This window comes from Adelges cooleyi, unplaced genomic scaffold (genome assembly GCF_023614345.1).
Source record: "Adelges cooleyi isolate 19-005CV unplaced genomic scaffold, UGA_ACOO_1.1 ACOO_flye_CR_arks_rails_tigmint_CR_PRNA_1, whole genome shotgun sequence".
NCBI classification, from domain to species: Eukaryota; Metazoa; Arthropoda; class Insecta; order Hemiptera; family Adelgidae; genus Adelges; species Adelges cooleyi.
In genome coordinates, this window is record NW_026095751.1 from 422,194 (window position 1) to 442,482 (window position 20,289).

General features: G+C 27.6%; 3 protein-coding genes across 4 annotated transcripts; 2 read left to right on the plus strand and 1 right to left on the minus strand.

Annotated features, from left to right (window-relative positions):
* Positions 1-423: 423 nt before the first annotated feature.
* Positions 424-7,692, plus strand: LOC126847986 (uncharacterized). Of its 2 annotated transcripts, none has more exons than XM_050588473.1 (11): positions 424-534; positions 2,055-2,121; positions 2,349-2,399; positions 2,487-2,513; positions 3,219-3,269; positions 3,841-3,870; positions 3,983-4,006; positions 4,323-4,373; positions 5,388-5,420; positions 5,981-6,076; positions 7,326-7,692. In XM_050588473.1, exons 2-11 carry the CDS (start codon positions 2,061-2,063, stop codon positions 7,559-7,561), a joined length of 660 nt encoding a protein of 219 aa, XP_050444430.1. In that variant the 5' UTR covers positions 424-534; positions 2,055-2,060; the 3' UTR covers positions 7,562-7,692. The 2 variants fall into 2 exon arrangements, with proteins under 2 accessions (XP_050444430.1, XP_050444438.1); XM_050588481.1 differs by having other exon boundaries at positions 5,987-6,076.
* A 3,601-nt stretch (positions 7,693-11,293) lies between these two features.
* LOC126835536 (uncharacterized) lies at positions 11,294-13,346 on the minus strand. The gene is made up of 4 exons (XM_050568200.1): positions 13,239-13,346; positions 12,362-12,382; positions 12,081-12,237; positions 11,294-11,499 (listed from the first exon to the last, which is right to left on the minus strand). Exons 1-4 carry the CDS (start codon positions 13,341-13,343, stop codon positions 11,294-11,296), a joined length of 489 nt encoding a protein of 162 aa, XP_050424157.1. The 5' UTR covers positions 13,344-13,346.
* A 4,461-nt stretch (positions 13,347-17,807) lies between these two features.
* Positions 17,808-19,913, plus strand: LOC126835152 (uncharacterized). Its single transcript, XM_050567466.1, has 4 exons — positions 17,808-17,950; positions 18,665-18,685; positions 18,808-18,961; positions 19,544-19,913. The coding sequence occupies exons 1-4, from the start codon at positions 17,846-17,848 to the stop codon at positions 19,732-19,734; spliced, it is 471 nt and encodes a 156-aa protein (XP_050423423.1). The 5' UTR covers positions 17,808-17,845; the 3' UTR covers positions 19,735-19,913.
* The last annotated feature ends 376 nt before the right edge of the window (positions 19,914-20,289 follow it).

The window sequence follows — 20,289 nt, forward strand, 5'->3', positions numbered from 1 at the left end:
CTGTAACAATTGTTTTGAACTCTCGATGAAAATTCTTTCAAACGGATTTCGTTCAAGTACATTTTTTTCTACGGTATTTTGTCAAAGACATTATAGCAAAAGTACAATAATAATATTATAAGTTCAAATCGTATTACGATCAAATATTATAATATACCTACAGTTTTAGTAAAAGATTTTTAAACATTTTACGTTGGAATAAATTCATTTCTTGTCAAACGCCTCGACGTTAGATGAACGACGAAATTTATTATTTTTTTTTTTTATGTTTCCATTATTGATAGAACTGCTGTTGGTTTGAACGTCTAAAATATAGGCCTTTGTGCGAAACGGTTTTAGCAACGCAAATATCATTAAAACAAACATTGTACATCATTTTCTTATGCCACCGTACGAAATATGAAATAATTATATACTTGATCGCATATAGGCACATCGACAAGACCGCTACAGGGCCGCACCCGAAAACTCTGATCTTGGTTTATCTTACAAGTTAACCGAACTGGTTTCCATCGCAAACGTCAAGCAGTTTAGGTAAGTTTTTTTATAAGACTTTAAAAAAAATCTATTACTCAATAATAATAATTACAACTCTAATGATTACTATTATTTTTATTAATAATACGAGGTACTGTAAGCCATATAATGTTTTCGCAAACTTATAAAATGGTATATTATATTATTTAAAATGAAACCCATCAAACACCCAATTAATATTATTATTATAATTATATAAAAAAATAGAGTTAAGACAATTTTTTTTTTATAATCGTGTTTTTCTTTTAGGCACTTTTGATATTGTTGGGAAAAAAAAACTCTTTAAAAAAAAATGCTTCAAACGTTTTGTTTTATTTGCAATGTATTATGTAAATGTCCAGTTTTGGAAATGATATTTATTTAAAACTTTTTGTATTTTTAGTTGAAAATTAAAATGTGAATTTTATCCGGACCCTAGTTGGTATTTTTAAGTTTTCAGTTGTAGACTATTAACTATAACCCGGCGATTGTACTCGACTAGTTGTAAAATACAAATTAAAATAGTCGGTTGTTTTTGGTAAAAACGTTACAAGTAATGAGCAAGTATTAAGTAAATTAATAGTATTACATAGCCAATAAGTAACAAGTAATTTTAGCGGAACAATCCGACTCTCTACGTCTGAAAATGATTAAGTTATTGCATTATTCTTGTACTATTCACTCACTATGTGTGCAGTGTGCGCACGTTTATTTAGCTCCATTGATTTTCGAGTTTTAAAATATCATACATGTGTTATATGTTATAAGACATATAAGGTCTGAGTGTTCACAAAAAAAAAAATTACATCTAAAAAAACGTTTATCGTGTCCTTTTTCACCAAGTTCCCCAGACGAGGAATCGGTTGACAAAACCTCACTGGTACATAACAGCTAATAATCAACTCCACGACCACCTACAAGTCAGGACGGTAAAAAAAGTGGCTACCCTCTTTGTAATTATTTAGATTTCACTCAAAATTAACCGTTTGGTTACTTATGTAGTTACCAATAACATTTTGACATTTTCATGTCTTTGCTCTGGCGCATAACCAAAAAAAGCGTAACGAAAAAAACGTTACCACACGGAAATGGGGGTAGTATATAGGGGTGGGAGATGGGGGTGAGAGATAGGGGTGGGAGATAGTAGGTAGGGGATAGGAGTAAGGTATAGGAGATAAGAGTTAAGAGATATGTTGTACGTTCAACGTTCAAATTAGTACTAAATGATAAATTCAAAATAGTTTAAGTGCCCAAATTCTTTATGAATTGTTTTAAGCCAAGTATTAAACACTACAATATTAGTCAGAAACTTGATATTTTAATATACTAGCTTGTTACCGCTTGTTAATATACTATATCATTATCTATAATTCCACCACTACTCTAACAAACGATGGGTTTGGTATTGGTATGAAAATAAAAACTAAAGGCCAGAAAGCTACTGCGTGGTTTAAATATTGTGCTTTCAGACCTTTTCTTTACATAAAATACAACAGATGAACAACTGTATTTAAAAGAAATTAATTTTTATTTTTCAGATAAAAATGAAACTCGTCTGTGTCTTGTTATTATTTGCATTTTTAAATGTTTCGGCATTAGAACAAGGTAACTATCGCCGTTTTTTTGAATACTTGAGATTTAAAGAGCATGTATAGTTTCACGGTCCATAAAACTTACTCGGTTAGGTACTCTTTGTGTTTTATAGGATAATTTTATTTTTTATTTTTTTCCCTCATCAATTGATACAAATCGTTTTTTTAATTAATTCGTCAAATCGTTTTATAAATTCGATACTTGCAATGGTTATTTAATTAAATTTGTATTTTTTACAGACAATATACATATTAATAGAATTAATTACATGAAGGAAATGCACATTACAAGTGAGTACCCAAATAAATTATTCATTGATTTTTTTTGTAAAAATTGTTAAATACCGTTCTTACATTGGTTTATGATTTCAATTACAGACTACCAACTCAGACTATTCGAAGAAAGTAAAATATTTTGCAAAATAAAAAAAAATTGATAAATGTGTTTTTTTTATGTTCTTTTTGATACTTGATTTAATTTTTGTTTTACAATTGTAAGTATACATATGAAGTGCACTGTTCTTTAATTTTATAAGTAGTGACGCAAGCTATAGTTAATTCCGTTTAAGCAAAAAGAACATTCATAAAATTCGGTAAAACGACATAAGCACAATTTGTGATTAAGGGTCGAAACGATTGAGCACAATTGGGCCGGGAAAATTAATCTGGAAAAAATCTTCAAACTACTTAAAAATTAGGATTTTTTAAACAACAAATAGATTTTTATAAGTCCCAATCGCTTTCGACCATTCTAACCGAACATTAATATTGAAGGAGTGGATTTTATTTTATTTTTAGTAGTATTAGGAAATGTCTTCGAGTAAAATTTGTAGATAATTTTTTTACTACCGAAGAAAACCTTATACGTTTATTACATTTTACCATCTATATGTAGGTCTTCGGTGTTAATCTACAGATAGTAAAATAAATCGTTTAATCCAAAATTATTTTATCACTTTCCGTAATAATAAAATTAACTGTAACTCACCCGACCCCATTTTGCTAGCTTTGTTATGATATTAATGAAATAAATTGTATTTCATCAATTTAATATGATACATTAGACTATTTATACATAATATATACATTTACAAAAGTGTGTTTTTCCAGGTAAATTGGACGAATTAATTGTACATTTATTGTATTCAACTTTACCAATTGGTAAGTGCATCTTGTATATTAAAAGCAACATCTTATTTATTAGTATAAACTTATTTGTACACTCAAACTCATATAAACATGTATAATTAATTTTTTAATTTAAATTTTTCAATGCTTGCCTCCTTCTAAATTTTTATTAATAGCACTCGGCCAAGAAATAATCGGTGTCTGCTACAATCTAGACTATTTGTTACATGTTTTAGTACAGCTCTACCAATATTGTTTTTGTTCAGGCTTTTAACATCATGTCGATTAATAAGTGCCATCAATTTCTGTTTCATCTTTCTCGTACTAGTTTTTCCATCGCCAGGTTAAAGACCACCGGAGAGATTACATTTTCCAAGGTTTTGATGCTATTATCTGTATCTGCTAACTAGACCTGAATCTCCGTTTTAATGGATTCAATACGATTTTACTAGATTTTTAGGAATTTATATTCCTGTCGTAGGACTGGATATATTAATTTTGAGTTGATATTACTCATGGCTTGCCTGTCCTCATCATAATAATGTCGAGTGTTATCTTGTTTACTTATACTGTATTACTATATTATATACTGTATTCATTTCAGATAAAATGGTTATATTGTTGGCTGCACCAGGTAATAATCCAATAATTATTATCATAGATATTATATTTCATGGAAGTGTTTGAACATATACACTTGACTAATACTAACTATAATATTAAAAAAAATATTATTGACATTTCAGACTACTGTAACGAAGATTATAAAAGTAATGATTTTTAAAATTAGTATTTATTATTCATAGAAAAGTAGAACTTAATTACGAATTTTGTTTTAACTAAAATTTATTAATTTACTTAAATTACATTGACCGCCTCACTGAAGGTAAATAACCTAAACACGCTTGTACAGGAGTCTTAGCACACATGCTATATAAGAATAACTGAAATAGTTTTATAGAAATTTAAACGTTAACATTAATTAAGAAAGTATAGAAAGTATGATCGCTATGGTCATACTAGGTAGAATAATCTGAATAAATTAACTATATGACATTTATTGAATATCTATTGAATTTTTTTCAGCTAGCATAGATATCGAGAGAATATTTCGCAATGTAATAAAAACCAAATACGGTAAAAATGTGAACTAAATAAATTATAAACCACCATACATTTGATTGGTAACGTACTACCTAGATCCCCTACAACTTAGATCACTGAGATATAGGCTGCAAAAAATAGAAACCCAGACAGCACAGAGGTAAAAGTGTTGATCTAGGTGTCTCTCTACCGTTAAATGTGATATTATACTAACATATAAGCATATTTTATAGTATTTGGGTGGATTTGCTGTTAAACTTTAAGAGATAGGAAAATTATTTTAAGCTCATTAAAAATAACTTGTTGAGGGGATGCAAAATATGAAATAAAAATTTAATTTAAGATTTTACAATTAAAAAAATCGTCAAACACAGAAAATAAGAATTAAAAATAAATTAATTAATTGAATATTAGAAGTGCGGTGAAACGTTTAAGAACTTTATCTGATATAGTTCATTCAATATAGAGCTTTGAAGTTGGATATCATAAATAAATAAATAACTAACATATATGTATTAAATTATAACAAATTAAATAAAACATATATATAAACATAAAGTTTATTTTTTATAAAATTCACCAAAAGTTTAACATCAAGAAAGGTTATATACCGACCCCAACTTGGCAAGCGTTTTTGGTTTGTCAATGTTTATCTATAGTACGTTATCAAAAAAATATTCCATACCAATTTGAGACTGATATGGCTAGTATTAAAAAAGTTATAGCAAGCTGTAATATTAAGTAGAAAAATATGTACATTTTATGGGCGTTTTTCTTGTATTTAAAAAGGGAAGAGGTGAACTTTTAAAGTTTTTGGCTTAATAAAGTACCTTTCATGTACGATTTCTTATTAATAGAGTTGCTAAATGAGGAAATCTGTACAACGGTTTAATATATACAAAAAGATAAAAAAAAAATTAAACATTTCATTGTAAAAACGATACAGCTACTTTAAAATAAATGCTAAAAATCATTCAACCAGAAAACTTATTCTTCTTTTTGATTTATTGTTTAGTTTTAATATTTCGTAATTTATTTGTGTTACAGATAATATTCATGAACCTTCAACCACGGACTTAAGTATTATAGAAATTATTAAATTAATTATAAAGTGTTTTCCGAAAACGCTTCGATGCGAAACTTTCCGTCACACGCAGGTCCATTAATTAACGTAGATCCAAAAGAATTTAAAAAAGAATTGTTAAAATTATAAAAAAAAAAAATAGTAGTTTCCAATTTTATTTAAAAATTCAACTTATGATTTAAATTTAAACTTTAAGTATCAGTTTTACATATTATGTTTTAACAGCTTGCGTACGAGTCCGCAACACCAAGAGATACATTTTTATGTATCTAAGGTTGCTAGTAAACACATCAAGTTTCTGGCTAACAATTTAGTGTTTTCATAACATCTAGCCTAAAACAATTCATAGAGAATTTGGCCCCTCAAATTGTTAAATTTATTATTCATTTCTATTTCGAACGTTGTGAATACAACATATATTTTTCAGTTCATGTGCCAAAGCCGACATAAAAATGTCAAAATCAAATTGAAAATTAAAATCTTCGCATCGAAGCTCAAACGAAAAATTAATCGTTGCTAGTATTGATTAACACTAGTAATTAAAAAATGTTTATAGTTACAGATATTTATAAAAAGGAGTTGAAACATTTCGGGGACGATAGAAGAGATTTAATTTACCCATCTTTAAAACGTATACTCGTTAAAGTTGAAAGTACGTATTTTTATTAACAAAACCATATCATTTGTATGTAGTTGCCAAGGGTGGATCTAAAAACAAAAAAAGGAGGAGGGGAGTTTAGAATGAAAATTCACTTCAACTACATACAAGCAATAAAGTGTTTAATAGGTACAATAAAGGTAGCATATTATAATATAGTCATCAAGTTTACATTCCTTTTTTTTTAAAAAAAGCTCTTACAAGCCATTAAGGGTTTTTGCTGCATTTATCAAATTCCTTCCTCCTTCGATTATTGCCGTTTCATATACTTGATTTAAATTTAATCCTTTAACCCGATCTAGCCAACGCTGACGTGGTCTTCCTCTGGGGTGCATTTTATTTAGTTTAGAGACGAGTATTTGTCTCATTAGACTATTCTTATAATCCGTTTTGATATTTTCCTACTATGTCATTTGCGTATGCTTCTATCTTTCGTGAGATAGCTATTGAAAGCGCCTTATACATTGTGTATAATAGCAAAATACCTCGATAATTATCGACTTTAATTGGGTCCCCTTTCTTGAAAATTGGGCAAATAACTGATGAAGTTAGTATTTATATTCCATACATCCATTGTAATTTGGTGGTTAATATATTACTTTTCCTGCAATTTTTAGTAGTTTAGAAAGTTTACATAGTAAAAAAAATATTCTAATATAATTATTTAAAAAAAAAAACTAATGTAAAATTATTCTTTTAATAAAGTTTAAGTACGTAAGGAAGCCCCCCATTGGCGTGACCAGAGGGGGAAGGGGCTGGGGAAGTTAAGATCCTTCTCAAACTCGTTGAGGCTTTCAAACAATGTCAGGCACAGTCCCCAAGTAAGTTTTTTAACAGGTCCGAACTTCCTCAGTCCCTTCCCTCACTAGGTACGTCAATGAAGCCCCTATAGCCCCACTTTATTCGCCCCTGATAGTTACCACCGCTGAGTGCCTGTGATATAGAGCAAGGCCAATTTTTAATTTCTATCGAATTTGATTTAAAATATTAAAGCATCGAGTTTTCTATTAAATCTCTGTATAAAAAATAGCTACTTTTTTTTATTTTATAAAATGTCGACGAATGGCATATAATGGCGTATTGTATTATTCTCTCAAGTATTTATTTTAATCGAAAAATGTATTATTTCATAATTGTTGACTTTCGTGATGTTTTACAAATTATTATTCCTCACTTCTAGTTTAAAACTAACTACAAACAATGTTTGATAATGCGCTGTCTAATAATTATTTTTTATTTTTAGAAGGAGAATTATTAAAGCTTGACGGTCAAAAGGTGTGTTATCTAGTAGCATTGTTGAAAAGTTCAATGGTCCCTCGTGAACGAGTAACGGTTGCTAAATTCGACAGTGAAGGTTGTTGTACAATTGTTATTGTAACAGGCAGTACATCATATTTTAAGCAGTATCACGATGGAGTCCATGTATTACACCCAATTAGTGGTAGTCAAGGTCTCAAACTTGGTGTTGAGCTAGTTTAAGCTTACCTACACAATTGCGAACGTTTTATTTTATTTTTAATACGCTAATACGTTAAATAAACTTTTTGGGTGCACTTCGTGTACTAATATTGTTATCTGTTCTATTTCACAAATTGTAATAAACAATTTTACTGCATAAAAAATACAATGTTTTCTCAATATGTTCATCGGATAGCCCTTTAGTCTGGTTCCCGCCTACTCACGTGTAACTATATTGAAAAGCCAATGAAAGCCAAATGTTATGAGACAATTGAGCAAAATACTTATTTCAGAGCAAAAAAAAAAAAATTTAAACAACGTTCTTTACGTTTTTCAAATAACTTTGTGAACTGTGTCTATTAAATTTAGCTATATTGTGTACATTTGTTACGTTTCTAGCACGTGGTCACACTGAGTAGAAAAAGAGTTTCGGTTATCCGTATATGACCAAGTGTAGCACCATCTGGTTTTAATGTAATATGTGCAATAACTGTGTTTGTAATGACTTAAATTAAAAGTGGTTAACGCCTAAATTCTAAGAAGTTCTACTATGACAACAATATTTAAAAAGAAATGATGATCTAACAAAATTTGGGGGTCCGACGAATGAAATAACTTTTGTTCTAGTAAATATTTTTAAGATTTTTTTTTAAATTTATTTATATTTATTTTTAATTTAAGCATATTATGTTTTATAAATTATTCCATTTCAATATAACTCAACACTGAACACAGAGCAATAAAAATGTTTGTATTTGTAAGCAAAACTGTTTATTATGATCAATAATTTAGTTTTAGTTTTATTATCTACTTGATTGGCATCTACTAGCCAAATATAGCCGTTAAAGGATCTGTATTTAAAAACACTGTCACAACAGTTAGGTTGCAAATATCCAAACCACTAACCTCAGAAAATTTTAAATATAAATCTGGGTGTCTTATACTATTGAATACTTCCATTAAACGACACATACGGCTATACTATTCAACGTCTAGTTCAAGTTGAACTTAAAAAAAAAAAAATAAATGTATTTTGTAATTAAACATTTCCAATTGAACTATGATATAAATCATTAAAACACATTTTGTTTTTTGTTGCTTGCTCGCAAAGATTACGGTAATGAGGTTACATACGTTGTCCAATAATATTCAAAATTTTATCTTCATAAAATATATAAAATAAGAGTCATCATAGGTTATATTTTATTTGCAATTTTAATATAAAAAAAATTGTATTATTAATATTTTATGAAATTTTCTTAGCAGGCTTCTTAGTAGTCTTAGCACAATGATTTTCTAGTTATTATCTAGTACATTTTATTGAGCCCGCTCAATAATGGTAGTAGAAAGGGGAGGGTATGTTGTACTCTATTTCTGAACATGAAATAAAACATTGACACTCATAATAGAATATTTTCTGAAACATTTTTACTCCGTCAAGGTTTTTTCTACGAATTATAAATTTATAAAAAATTTTCAATTATACAAGATGTTCAGCTTAACACGAGATCACACTATCTCCAACGACCAACATAATCTCATAATTTACTGAACACAATGTGAACCACTATAGCTATATGCCTTATATTCGAATAGTAGATATTATACTTTTAAACTTCTTTTTAATTTCTCACTTCCAGTTCCTTTCTATATTGCTTATATGGAAAGGAACTGGCAGTGGGAGCAAATGTCAGAGGAAACAAATTATAGTATTTTTTTAAAAAAAAAGCGTAATGGGAGATTGATTAAGGAGAAAATACTTACTTTTTCTTAAAATAATTTAAAATTTATAGGCTTTCTATAAATTGAAATACACTTTAGTTAATGTTTTTTACATTACTCAACGATCTCCACATCCCGTCATGCATTTTAAACTGCAATACGTTTAAAAGTGATTATCTTAAAATTGTTTTCGACCATTCTACTCTCTCAACAAATAATTCTTAATTAAAAAAGTTGAATCATCGCATACGTTGACTTTTAAATTTCTAAAGTTTATAGAGCTCCAGGAAAAAAACTAAAAAATCTTTAAGTAGATATATCAATTGACCAAGTTCTATAGAACAAGGATTTTTTTTTTTGTAAACTTTATATTGAAACATAAAATTACTTTCGATAGAAATTCTAGCTGCATGACGTGTAGTTGTTTTTTTTTTTTTCTTTGCCACAGTATAACATATTGACATTTATTAACCATAATTAAAACTTTCACGGATACCTACCTGCATTTACTGTAATTAATTGATAACTAAAATTTCGGGTACCTATGTATTCTGGTATGAATTTTAGGTATAAAGTAAACTACATGAGGTCCAGCGACATCACACAGACTAGTGTAACGGTTGCTTCTTTTACTGAAAATGGCAGAATCATATTATATACCAATAATAATTGTGTTTAGTTTGAAATTCAGACTATAAGCTTTACGTAAAGCTTTTATACTTATAATAATTGACCTTTATACCAAATTCGAAAACTTATATTTTCAATCCAAATTTTCTTGCAAAGATTTACTCGTTGCACTATTTTTACAGCTAGTTAAAATGTATACAATTTTTTTTTTGTCCAATTAGTATACGGTTTTTGTTGGGTATTAATAGAAATTACAACAAAATACAAAGATCGGTCGCCAAAGGATATTTAGAAATAATAAAAAAGTATGAAATATATTGAACTGTATATTACATATTTTTAAAACGACTCGTAAAGAGTCGATATATATTAAAAAAATCAATTAGGGACTAGTGTAATGTAATTTTACTGAAAATGGCAGAATCATATAATCTACCAATAATAATTGTTCTTAGTTTGAAATTCAGACTATAAGCTCTACGTAAAGCTTTTATATTTACGACAATCTTTATACCATAATTAAAAACTTAAATTTTCAATACAAATTTTCTTACAAAGATTTACTCGTTGTACTATTTTTACAGCTAGCTAAAATGTATACATTTTTTTTTTGTCTAATTAATATTATTAGCTTTTAAATTACAAAAACAAATACGGTTTTTGTTGGGTGTTAATAGAAATTACAACAAAATACAGAGATCGGTCGATAAGGGGTATTTAGAAATTTTAAAAAGTATGAAATAAATGAAATCGGATATAATAGATTTTTAAAACGACTCGTAAAAGGAATCGAACTATATTATACACATACAAAATTGGCGTAAGGCTGCCTCGCAGTCTAAATTGTAATACACAAGCAGAAATATATTTTGTGCGTGTATTGTTCAAATAATAACATGTTTCCATATTAAACTAGAAAACATATGAAGGTTACTTACCTATGTACGAATTTATCTGTTTAAAAAAAACAACAGATATTATGTTTCTAGTACACATTTTATAAAAGCTATACCTAATTAGCTGATTTAAATATACAAAGGCTTTTTGATACGATCCAAACAACATTCTAAGCTGAGCTTAGAATACATATGAAATTTTCAAAAGTTTTTTAAGTTGTTTTTATGCTATGATTTACTTTTGATACATAGCAGGTATAGTTGCTCTCATATTTGTTATAACAACACCGATTTTTATCATTATTTTGAAGTATAAAATAAAATATTTATCAATAGATTCATGTTTGGAACACATTTTATTGTTTTATTCTGTTGAAGGTTAACATTTGTCAATTTACAAACTTAAAAACATTTAAATAATAGTTTATTAGTGGATGAAACCAGTATTACGTCAATTTTCCATAATGTATAATGCATAAATTACACTTAACTCATAAAACGTAAACTATATAGTAGTAACAGCATTGTTACTACTATTAGCAGGACTATTCCTAATAGCATCACGAATATTGCCATCGTCATCATAACCTGTTCTTCTTCGTAGATCTTGTATCTGCATCATTGTGAAGACTAGTGCATTCGCCTGTGGGTTCAGGCTTGTTTTGTTTAATTCTGGCATCAGAATCTTAAATAGACCAATGTTTACTTTTGCTATAACAAACATTTTCTTTTAATTTTAAATCAATTTTTGATATACAACATATCAGCTATACACTTCACATCTGTCCGGACAAATTAAAAAAGCGCCGAAATTAAAAAAATAAATCTACCTTCTTTTAATTTTCACACCTAACAACATTAGTAAAATAACTCCTAAAAACTAATGCAACGCATTAAGTTATAAAAAAAAAAAAGAAAAACACAAATTCTATTCTATTTGGGTCTATAACATTTAAAGACAAAAAAATATATAGCTAATTTATTGTTATAGGGGAAATATAATATTCATTTTACAATATGATACTCAAAACTTAGCTTAATATTGAATAATTAAATTATTTATAAAAGAACTATTTACTCAAATATAGGTTAGTACATTTTTTTAAGATGTTTTTTATACGCATGTAATACACAATTACTTGTTGTTATTTTATAATAAGTATTTTTGCTATTAATCCAGCACAGATCGAGTAAAGCGAAATCTGTTTAGTTATAATTTGAGATAAAAAAAAATTGTAAATGACGTCAGCTAAAAATGCTTGTTTTATTGAATATCGAAGTAACTATAATACTTATGTATTTTTGATCCGTTCTGCTTAGATAACTTTCTACAGCAGCAGTATTTGAGTCACCCACAAATTCCAAAAACTGATGAATAGCAAGTTCATTAGACACGTCTTGTAAACCAAATATTTTAGTTTTAATGTAGTCATACATGTTATTCAACGCCTGAAATTGGTTTTAACTTATTTTATTTTACTTCGTCATATAAAAAACCTGATTATACAATAAAAAATGTGTTTGGACCCAAAAAATACTCATATGCTTATTTAAAAAACTAACGAATTAATACCTTATCAGATCCGGCGTTCATCTAAAAAAAAATTAATTCCATTATTCGGTAATTCGTTGAATTATGACGAAGTTAATTTTTTTTCATTAATAATTGATACATTATCATCCATACTTATTATAAATATTAAATATTAACACGAATAATATGATTTACAAGATACATGATTCGATACACGATACATAATTCAATTATTCTAAGTATTTTTTTCATGTTTATGTTTTTTATGTTTGAGGTTTGATTAATCATGGTATATTTATATATATACATGTATAAATATATATTATTGGTCCGGATAATTTTCTGCACATAAAAACATTTTTTTTGGTAACTAAAAAAATTGTTGGGAGTTAATGTGACTAAGGGATATAATCCCGATCATTTTTATGTCATTATATTCTTTAAAAACTTAATTCTAATGCAGATTTAAGATAGAATTAATAAACAATTTTTTTATTATAACATTATTTATATTATGAAATATATATTAAACATCAATACGATCAACATAATATACAATATACATAATTAACTATTAAAATATCTATATTTTTTATTGATTTTTTTTTTAATATTAGTTAAGCTTACAATATCACTTGCTAACTAGTTGTAAAAAAAAATACCCTTTCTTTATACATTTAAAAACGGATAATTTTTATTTATTTATTATTTTCTTTACAAGAAAATTAAATTTTTTTATTTTCAATATATTTTTTTTATACTAGAGTACTTAACCACTAGCAATACCATATATTATAAATACCTGTTAACCGATAAAAATAAGACAAAACGTATAAAAGTCATTACAGAAGTAAAACTTTGACCAACGTATTAGAATTATTCAATCAAGTTTTATAGAAAATATGTATATAATTACCGCTCTTATAGACGCTGTTACATTTTTGCCCCCACGAGTGGTTGGTCCTACTACAGGGTATACAAATAAGACAGTAGCTGCTATTAACAAAATAATGAAGTGCATTTTGTTGTATTTTAATCAACAGTGAATAACAGTTTAGCTCGGATGGAAAAGAATGATTTGTTCACTCTACAATTTCAACTAAACGCTGTAAATATTACACATGTAATTGGGTTGTCAGACCCGTTAAATTTAAATAAATAAATAAACATTGTAGGGTGACTTAAAAAAAAAGGAATCATATATTTTTCACGATAACATGTTTGCTTAAGACGTTTTTAGTCTGTGTAAATGAGAATGTGTATTGCAAAACTACATTTTAACGGTATACCGTTGTGAAACGATATAGGTTATTTATTTAGTTTTTTTTTTTTTTTTGTTTAAGTGTTTTTCAACGATAAATACGTCACTTAATAAATGGGAGATCGTTCTCTTATAATCCTGTTTTTGAAAATTACGCCGAAGGCGTTAAATCACATTTATAAAAAATCACATTCGTACTGCTGGTCCAACTTTACTTTGGTTTTTTCCAAACTGTTTTCGCACAAGATCAAACACATTGTGATCCGCTTTTCGTCGACTGTCTTTTCGCCGTCTATTTAATAATATCGGTTTTTTATTTTGGTAATAAGGAAAAACCCTTGTTGAGATAATTATTGTACAAAAAAATCGTGTTACTCTCTTTTAGTCTGAGTTCGGAAGGTTAGGAATTAATTCTTATTAGTTCGTACATTCGGTATAGGTTTTATTGTTAACGTTTTCTGTTCATTATTAAAGTGTACAACGTTGTTCATTTCAACTGGCTGTCTGCGGAGTTTGCTGTTGAAGAAGCCACTATAGTTGAATGCAGTTATCTTCACAATGGTGCTGATGAAAGGTCTACGAAAGAAAGGAGGTTATCAAGAACATGCGAATATTAGGCGTTCTAATGTTGAGGTAGTCTAAAAACAACTCTTTCTAATTTTAACCGTACTCTGAAACGCGTAAAACAACAATAATTCTGGTATACAATTTTCAATACTTTTAGCTTCTATGCGAAGCAGCGTTGCTACTGGTTTTACAATGATGTGGGCTTTTTTTGTGTCTGTATACGCTGTAACTTTTTTAATACTGGACCAATTCTACCGAGTAGCAACTCTAAGCAACTTCATCTAGTAGATACTTTGGGGAGGGGGGAGTGGTCAAAGCTTTAATTTGAAAGTGGTTTTATCACTTTCATTAATAATAATTCCTGTAGACCTGTGACCTCCCCGTCTCCACTATGATCCGACCCCACTGTATTTGCTTTTTTTATGCATAGTTTGTAGTAAATTTTTAATTATATTTTCAAATCATATTGTAATGATGAAAACAACATTTTAATAATGCATGTTTTTAAACAGAATTATTGTGCTTGTGCTCTATTATACTAGAGCCCCAAGCCCATAAAACTATAAGGCTGATACGACTGATAATAGAGTTGTGTATCCAATCCATTACTCATGCATTCTACCACTTAAAATTTGTAAGTAACCAGCTATTTAGTGATTTGTTTGTTTAGTTTTCCTAAAATATTACAAAAAACCTTTAATAATCACATCATTTTCATTCTCAGAATAACATTTTAGGTAATAATATGGACACTTGTGTCATAAATTTACAACAGACAAATTATTTTTTTAATTTGTAATTCAATTTTGGTTAGTAAGACATTTCATTTTTATTTAGCCAGGGATTTAACATTTTGCGAAGCTAAATTTACATTATTTCTTATTACTACAAAATGTGTTGATTAAAAAAAATAATTGTATGATAGTTTAATAGTTATGATGTTTAATAAAAACATATTTATTTGTTAGTATCCTATCAAGAAGAATTTACAAAGTCTTTTTAAATCAGCTAATTTGGTATCGCTTTTATAAAATGTGTACTTGAAACATAATATCTGTTGCTTATAGTTTTTTTCAAATTCGATAAAATTCGTACATATGTAACCTACTTTTTTTTTTTAGTTTAATACGAAAACATGTTATTATTTAAACAATACATTCACAAAATATTTTTCTACTTATGTACTACAACTTAGACTGAAAGGCACCCATACGCCCATTTTGATTTTTTTTAATATAAATCGACCCTTCACGAGTGGTTTTTAAAATATGTAATATACAGTTAAATATATTTCATACTTTTTTATTATTTCTAAGTATCCTTTAGTGACCGATATTTGTATTTTGTTGTAATTTCTATTAACACCCAACAAAAACCGTATACTAATTGGACAAAAAAAAAATTGTATACATTTTAACTAGCTGTAAAAATAGTGCAACGAGTAAATCTTTGCAAGAAAATTTGTATTGAAAATATAAGTATTTGAATTTGGTATAAAGGTCAATTATTATAAATATAAAAGCTTTACGTAGAGCTTATAGTCTGAATTTCAAACTAAACACAATTATTATTGGTATATAATATGATTCTGCCATTTTCAGTAAAAGAAGCAACCGTTACACTAGTCTGTGTGATGTCGCTGGACCTCATGTAGTTAACTTTTTACCTAAAATTCATACCAGAATACATAGGTACCCGAAATTTTAGTTGTCGGTCCATGGTCGGGGAACCCTTCGGGGTGAACCACAAAAGCCAAGGGTACGCCTGTCTTGTTATTATTATTATTTTATGCTTTATTATTATTATCATTATCACTAGTACAATTTGTATTACCTTTATGTTAACTCAACCCAGCCGATAGTCATAATATGCAAAATAAATAAATTATTTCGTATATTTTATAAAGATAAAATGTTGAATACTGTTGTACAACATATGTGACCTCATTACCATGAGTTTTGCGAGCAAGCAACAGAAAACCAAATTGTGCTTTAATGATTTATATCGTTTTTTACAGAAAAAAACACCACATTAAGCAAATATGTTTCTGTGGTTTGTGCGTCATTGTGAAGCCGTCGATTTAAATAATTATCTTAGGGCCTAAAAATCCTATACTATAGGTATTTGATCTTGGCTTCAGGGATCCCGTACAATAGTGCCAAAGTTATAATCAGTGGCTGTTTATCCCAAAGATGGCCCCATATGCAATAAAAAGAGGCTCCAATACCTTTTAATTCTAAATTATACATAGAAGAGTGTATGTATTCTAAATTAACCGAATCTTACACGAATCGCAATTATCCATTTTTATTGAATTAAAATTACATACAAAATACAATTGAATTACAAATAAATAACCATCGGACGAAAAAGTTAAAAAAAACTAATTTGGAAATCAAAGTATTATTATTATAAATGCAAGTCAATTAGATTTGTAAGATGTTTGTCATGAGAGAAGTAAAAACGAAATGCAAAAATTATTATTAGAGATTTTTAACTCTGTTTAAAATGATTATCCTAAAAGATACCTAATTCTTTATTTATCCCTTTGCTGAGTCAGTGCACAGATCGTTAGAAATTATTACTATAACCAAATGTCAAAAAAATGACTTCAAATAAAATATATGTAACCATTTTTTTTATATTATACGGGTACGGATAGGATATGTTATAAATGAGATTTAACGCCATCGGCATAATTTTCAGAATCAAAGCATAAAGTTGTCCTTCAATCACTGAAATAAATAGAATCTTTTAGAACCCATATTTAGGGGGAAATGTACTGGGCTTATACAACTAGCGTAAAACACTCATTTTCTCTGAAAATATGAATATTTGGCAATTTTTTTTTCCTAAGCTTTTAGGTACATATCTTACTATACTTAGAAATGTTTTATCTCCAACCCTTATACGGTAAAGATGTTCAAAACTCGTTTTTTCAATTGGGAATATATGTTTTTCATTCCATAAATATTTAGGTGGACAATTTTTTTTTTTTGAAAATAATAGCGACTGAATTTTGAATTTTTGAATTGCTGACAGAGTCGATAAATATATTGATGTATAAAGTTTGAATGATCATAATTTCAAATCTTTACAATGTAATAATAGTAACGAACTGATTGATGAAAATTAAAAATTCAAACGACAATAATAGCATTTCATATTTTACTACACATATATCGAATTCAAAATAGGTGTTGCCATTTGAAAAAGTGAAGTACATGATCTTTGAACGTAGAATGGATAAAGTCAAAAATGTCCACGATATTGAAAAATATAGTAAAACTTATACCAAAAAGAATAGAAAAAAAATAATTTTCCAAATATTCATATTAACCGAGAAAATGAGTGTCTTGCGCAAGTTGGATCACCCTGTATATAAAGGGTTATTGGCGAACGAGCTACGATTTATTAAGTGATGCATTTTCAACTTATAAACATTTTAACAAAATAATAAAACTAAATAAATAACCCAAATCGTTCCACAGCGATATAGCGTTGTAATATAGTTTTGCAATACACACAGAATCCAATTTACACAGAATAAAAACGTCTGAGCAAATATGTAATAAATGTCTTAGTTTTTTAGGTCACCGCAGAATGTATAAATTGCATAATGAACAAATGAGAACTAATCATTCGTTTTCTATCCGAGTTAAACTGTAATTCACTGTTGATAAAAATACAACAAAATGCACTTCATTATTTTGTTAATAGCAGCTACTGTCTTAATTGCAAACCCTGTAGTGGGACCAAAAACTCGTGTGGGCAAAGATATAACAACGTCTCTAAGTGAGGTAATTATATGCATATTTTCTATAAAACTCGATTGAATAATTCTAATACGTTGGTCAAAGTTTTACTTCTGTAATGACTTTTATACGTTTTGTCTTATTTGTATCGGTTTACAGGTATTTATATTATATGGTATTGCTAGTGGTTAAGTGCTCTAGTATAAAAAAAATATATTGAAAATAAAAAAATTTAATTTTCTTGTAAAGAAAATTATTTATAAATAAAAATTATCCGTTTTTAAAATGTATACAGCAAGAAGTATAACAAGTGATATTGTCTACTTAACTAATGTTAAAAATAAATCTAAAAAATATGTAGATTTTCTTATAGTCGATTATGTGTATTATATATTATATTGATCGTATTGATGTTTAATATTTATTACATGATATAAATAATGTTAATTAAAATTTGTATTAATTCTATCTTAAATTCGCATTCGATACTTAGACAATTTATGTTTTTAAAGTGTATGTACACATACTTTACTATTGCATAATATATATTTAAATATATATATATATATGATTACACTCAAACATGAAATTAGTTTAATTAGAATAGTTTAATAATACCTAATCATGTATATTGTATATTATATTATTCGTGTTAATATTTACAATAATCATGAATGATAAATAAATTATTAATGACTAAAATATTAACTTCGTCATAATTAAACGAATGAATGAATAATGGAATGACTTTTTTTTTAGTTGGTTGCCGGATCTAATGAGGTATTAATTCGTTATATTTTTAAACAAATATTTAAATTTTTTCAGTCGAAACGCAATTTTTATTGTATAATCAGTTTTTTTATATGACGAAGTAAAATAAAACAAGTTAAAACCAATTTCAGGCGTTGGAAAACATGTATAACCACATTAAAACTTATATATATGGTTTACACGAGTATGATGAACTTACAATTGAGCAATTTATGGAATTTGTGGGTGACTCAAATACTGATGCTGTACAAAGTTACCTAAACAGAACGGGGAGACAAAACACAAGTATTATAATTACTTCGATATTCAATAAAAAAAAACATTTTTAGCTGACATCATGTACAATTTTTTTTCTATCTCGAATTTTAACTATACAGATTTCGCTTTACTCGATTCGTGCTGGATTAATAGCAAAAATACTTATTATAAAATAACAACAAGCAATTGTATATTACACGCGTATAAGAAACATCTTAAAAAAATGTACTAACCTATATTTGAGTAAATAGTTATTTTATAAATTAACTAATTATTCAATATTAAGCTAAGTTTTGAGTATCATATTGTAAAATGAATATTATATTTCCCCTATAACAATAAATTAGCTATATATTTTTTTGTCTTTAAATGTTATAGACCCAAATAGAATAGAATTTGTGTTTTTCTTTTTTTTTTTATAACTTAATGCGTTGCATTAGTTTTTAGGAGTTATTTTACTAATGTTGTTAGGTGTGAAAATTAAAAGAAGGTAGATTTATTTTTTTAATTTCGGCGCTTTTTTAATTTGTCCGGACAGATGTGAAGTGTATAGCTGATATGTTGTATATCAAAAATTGATTTAAAATTTAAAAAAAATATTTGTTTTAGAAAAAGTAAACATTAATCTATTTAAGATTCTGATGCCAGAATTAAACAGAGTAAGCCCAACCGCACAGGAGAATGCACTAGTCTTCACAAGTGTGCAGTTACAAGATCTACGAAGAAGAAAAAATTTAACAGGAGATTTCAATTTTAGTTTTCCGTTTGGGAATATTAGTCCTGCTAATAGTAGTACCTAAAGTAGCAGTACTGTTACTACTGGTAGTATATAGTACACGTTTTTTGAGTTATGTGTAATTTATACATATTATATTATGGAAAATTGACATAATGCTGTTTTCATCCACTTATAAACTGATTTTTAAATGTTTTTAAGTTTGTAAATTTGACAAAAAATAACATTCAATAGTATACTGTAATAAATGTGCTTCAAACATAAATGTATTTAAAAATAATTGATTTCATAGTTCTTAACGAATATAAAAATAAGTGTTATTATAAAAAATATGAGTGTAACCATACCTGCTATGTATCAGAAGTAAATAATAAATCATAAAAAAAACTGCTGTGAGTTTTAAAAAGACCCTTCCGCTCCCAGATGTACAATGCTCAGTAGTCACTATCATGTGACTAATTCATTTATATATCATACAAATTATTAAATTACAATGGTTCATAGTCAAATATTCAAATATATAATATAATATGTTTTATCAAATATTAAGAGGATGCCACACTGCCAATTTTTAAGGAGTGAAGTATAGTGAACTTTTTACAAAATATTAACTGAACGG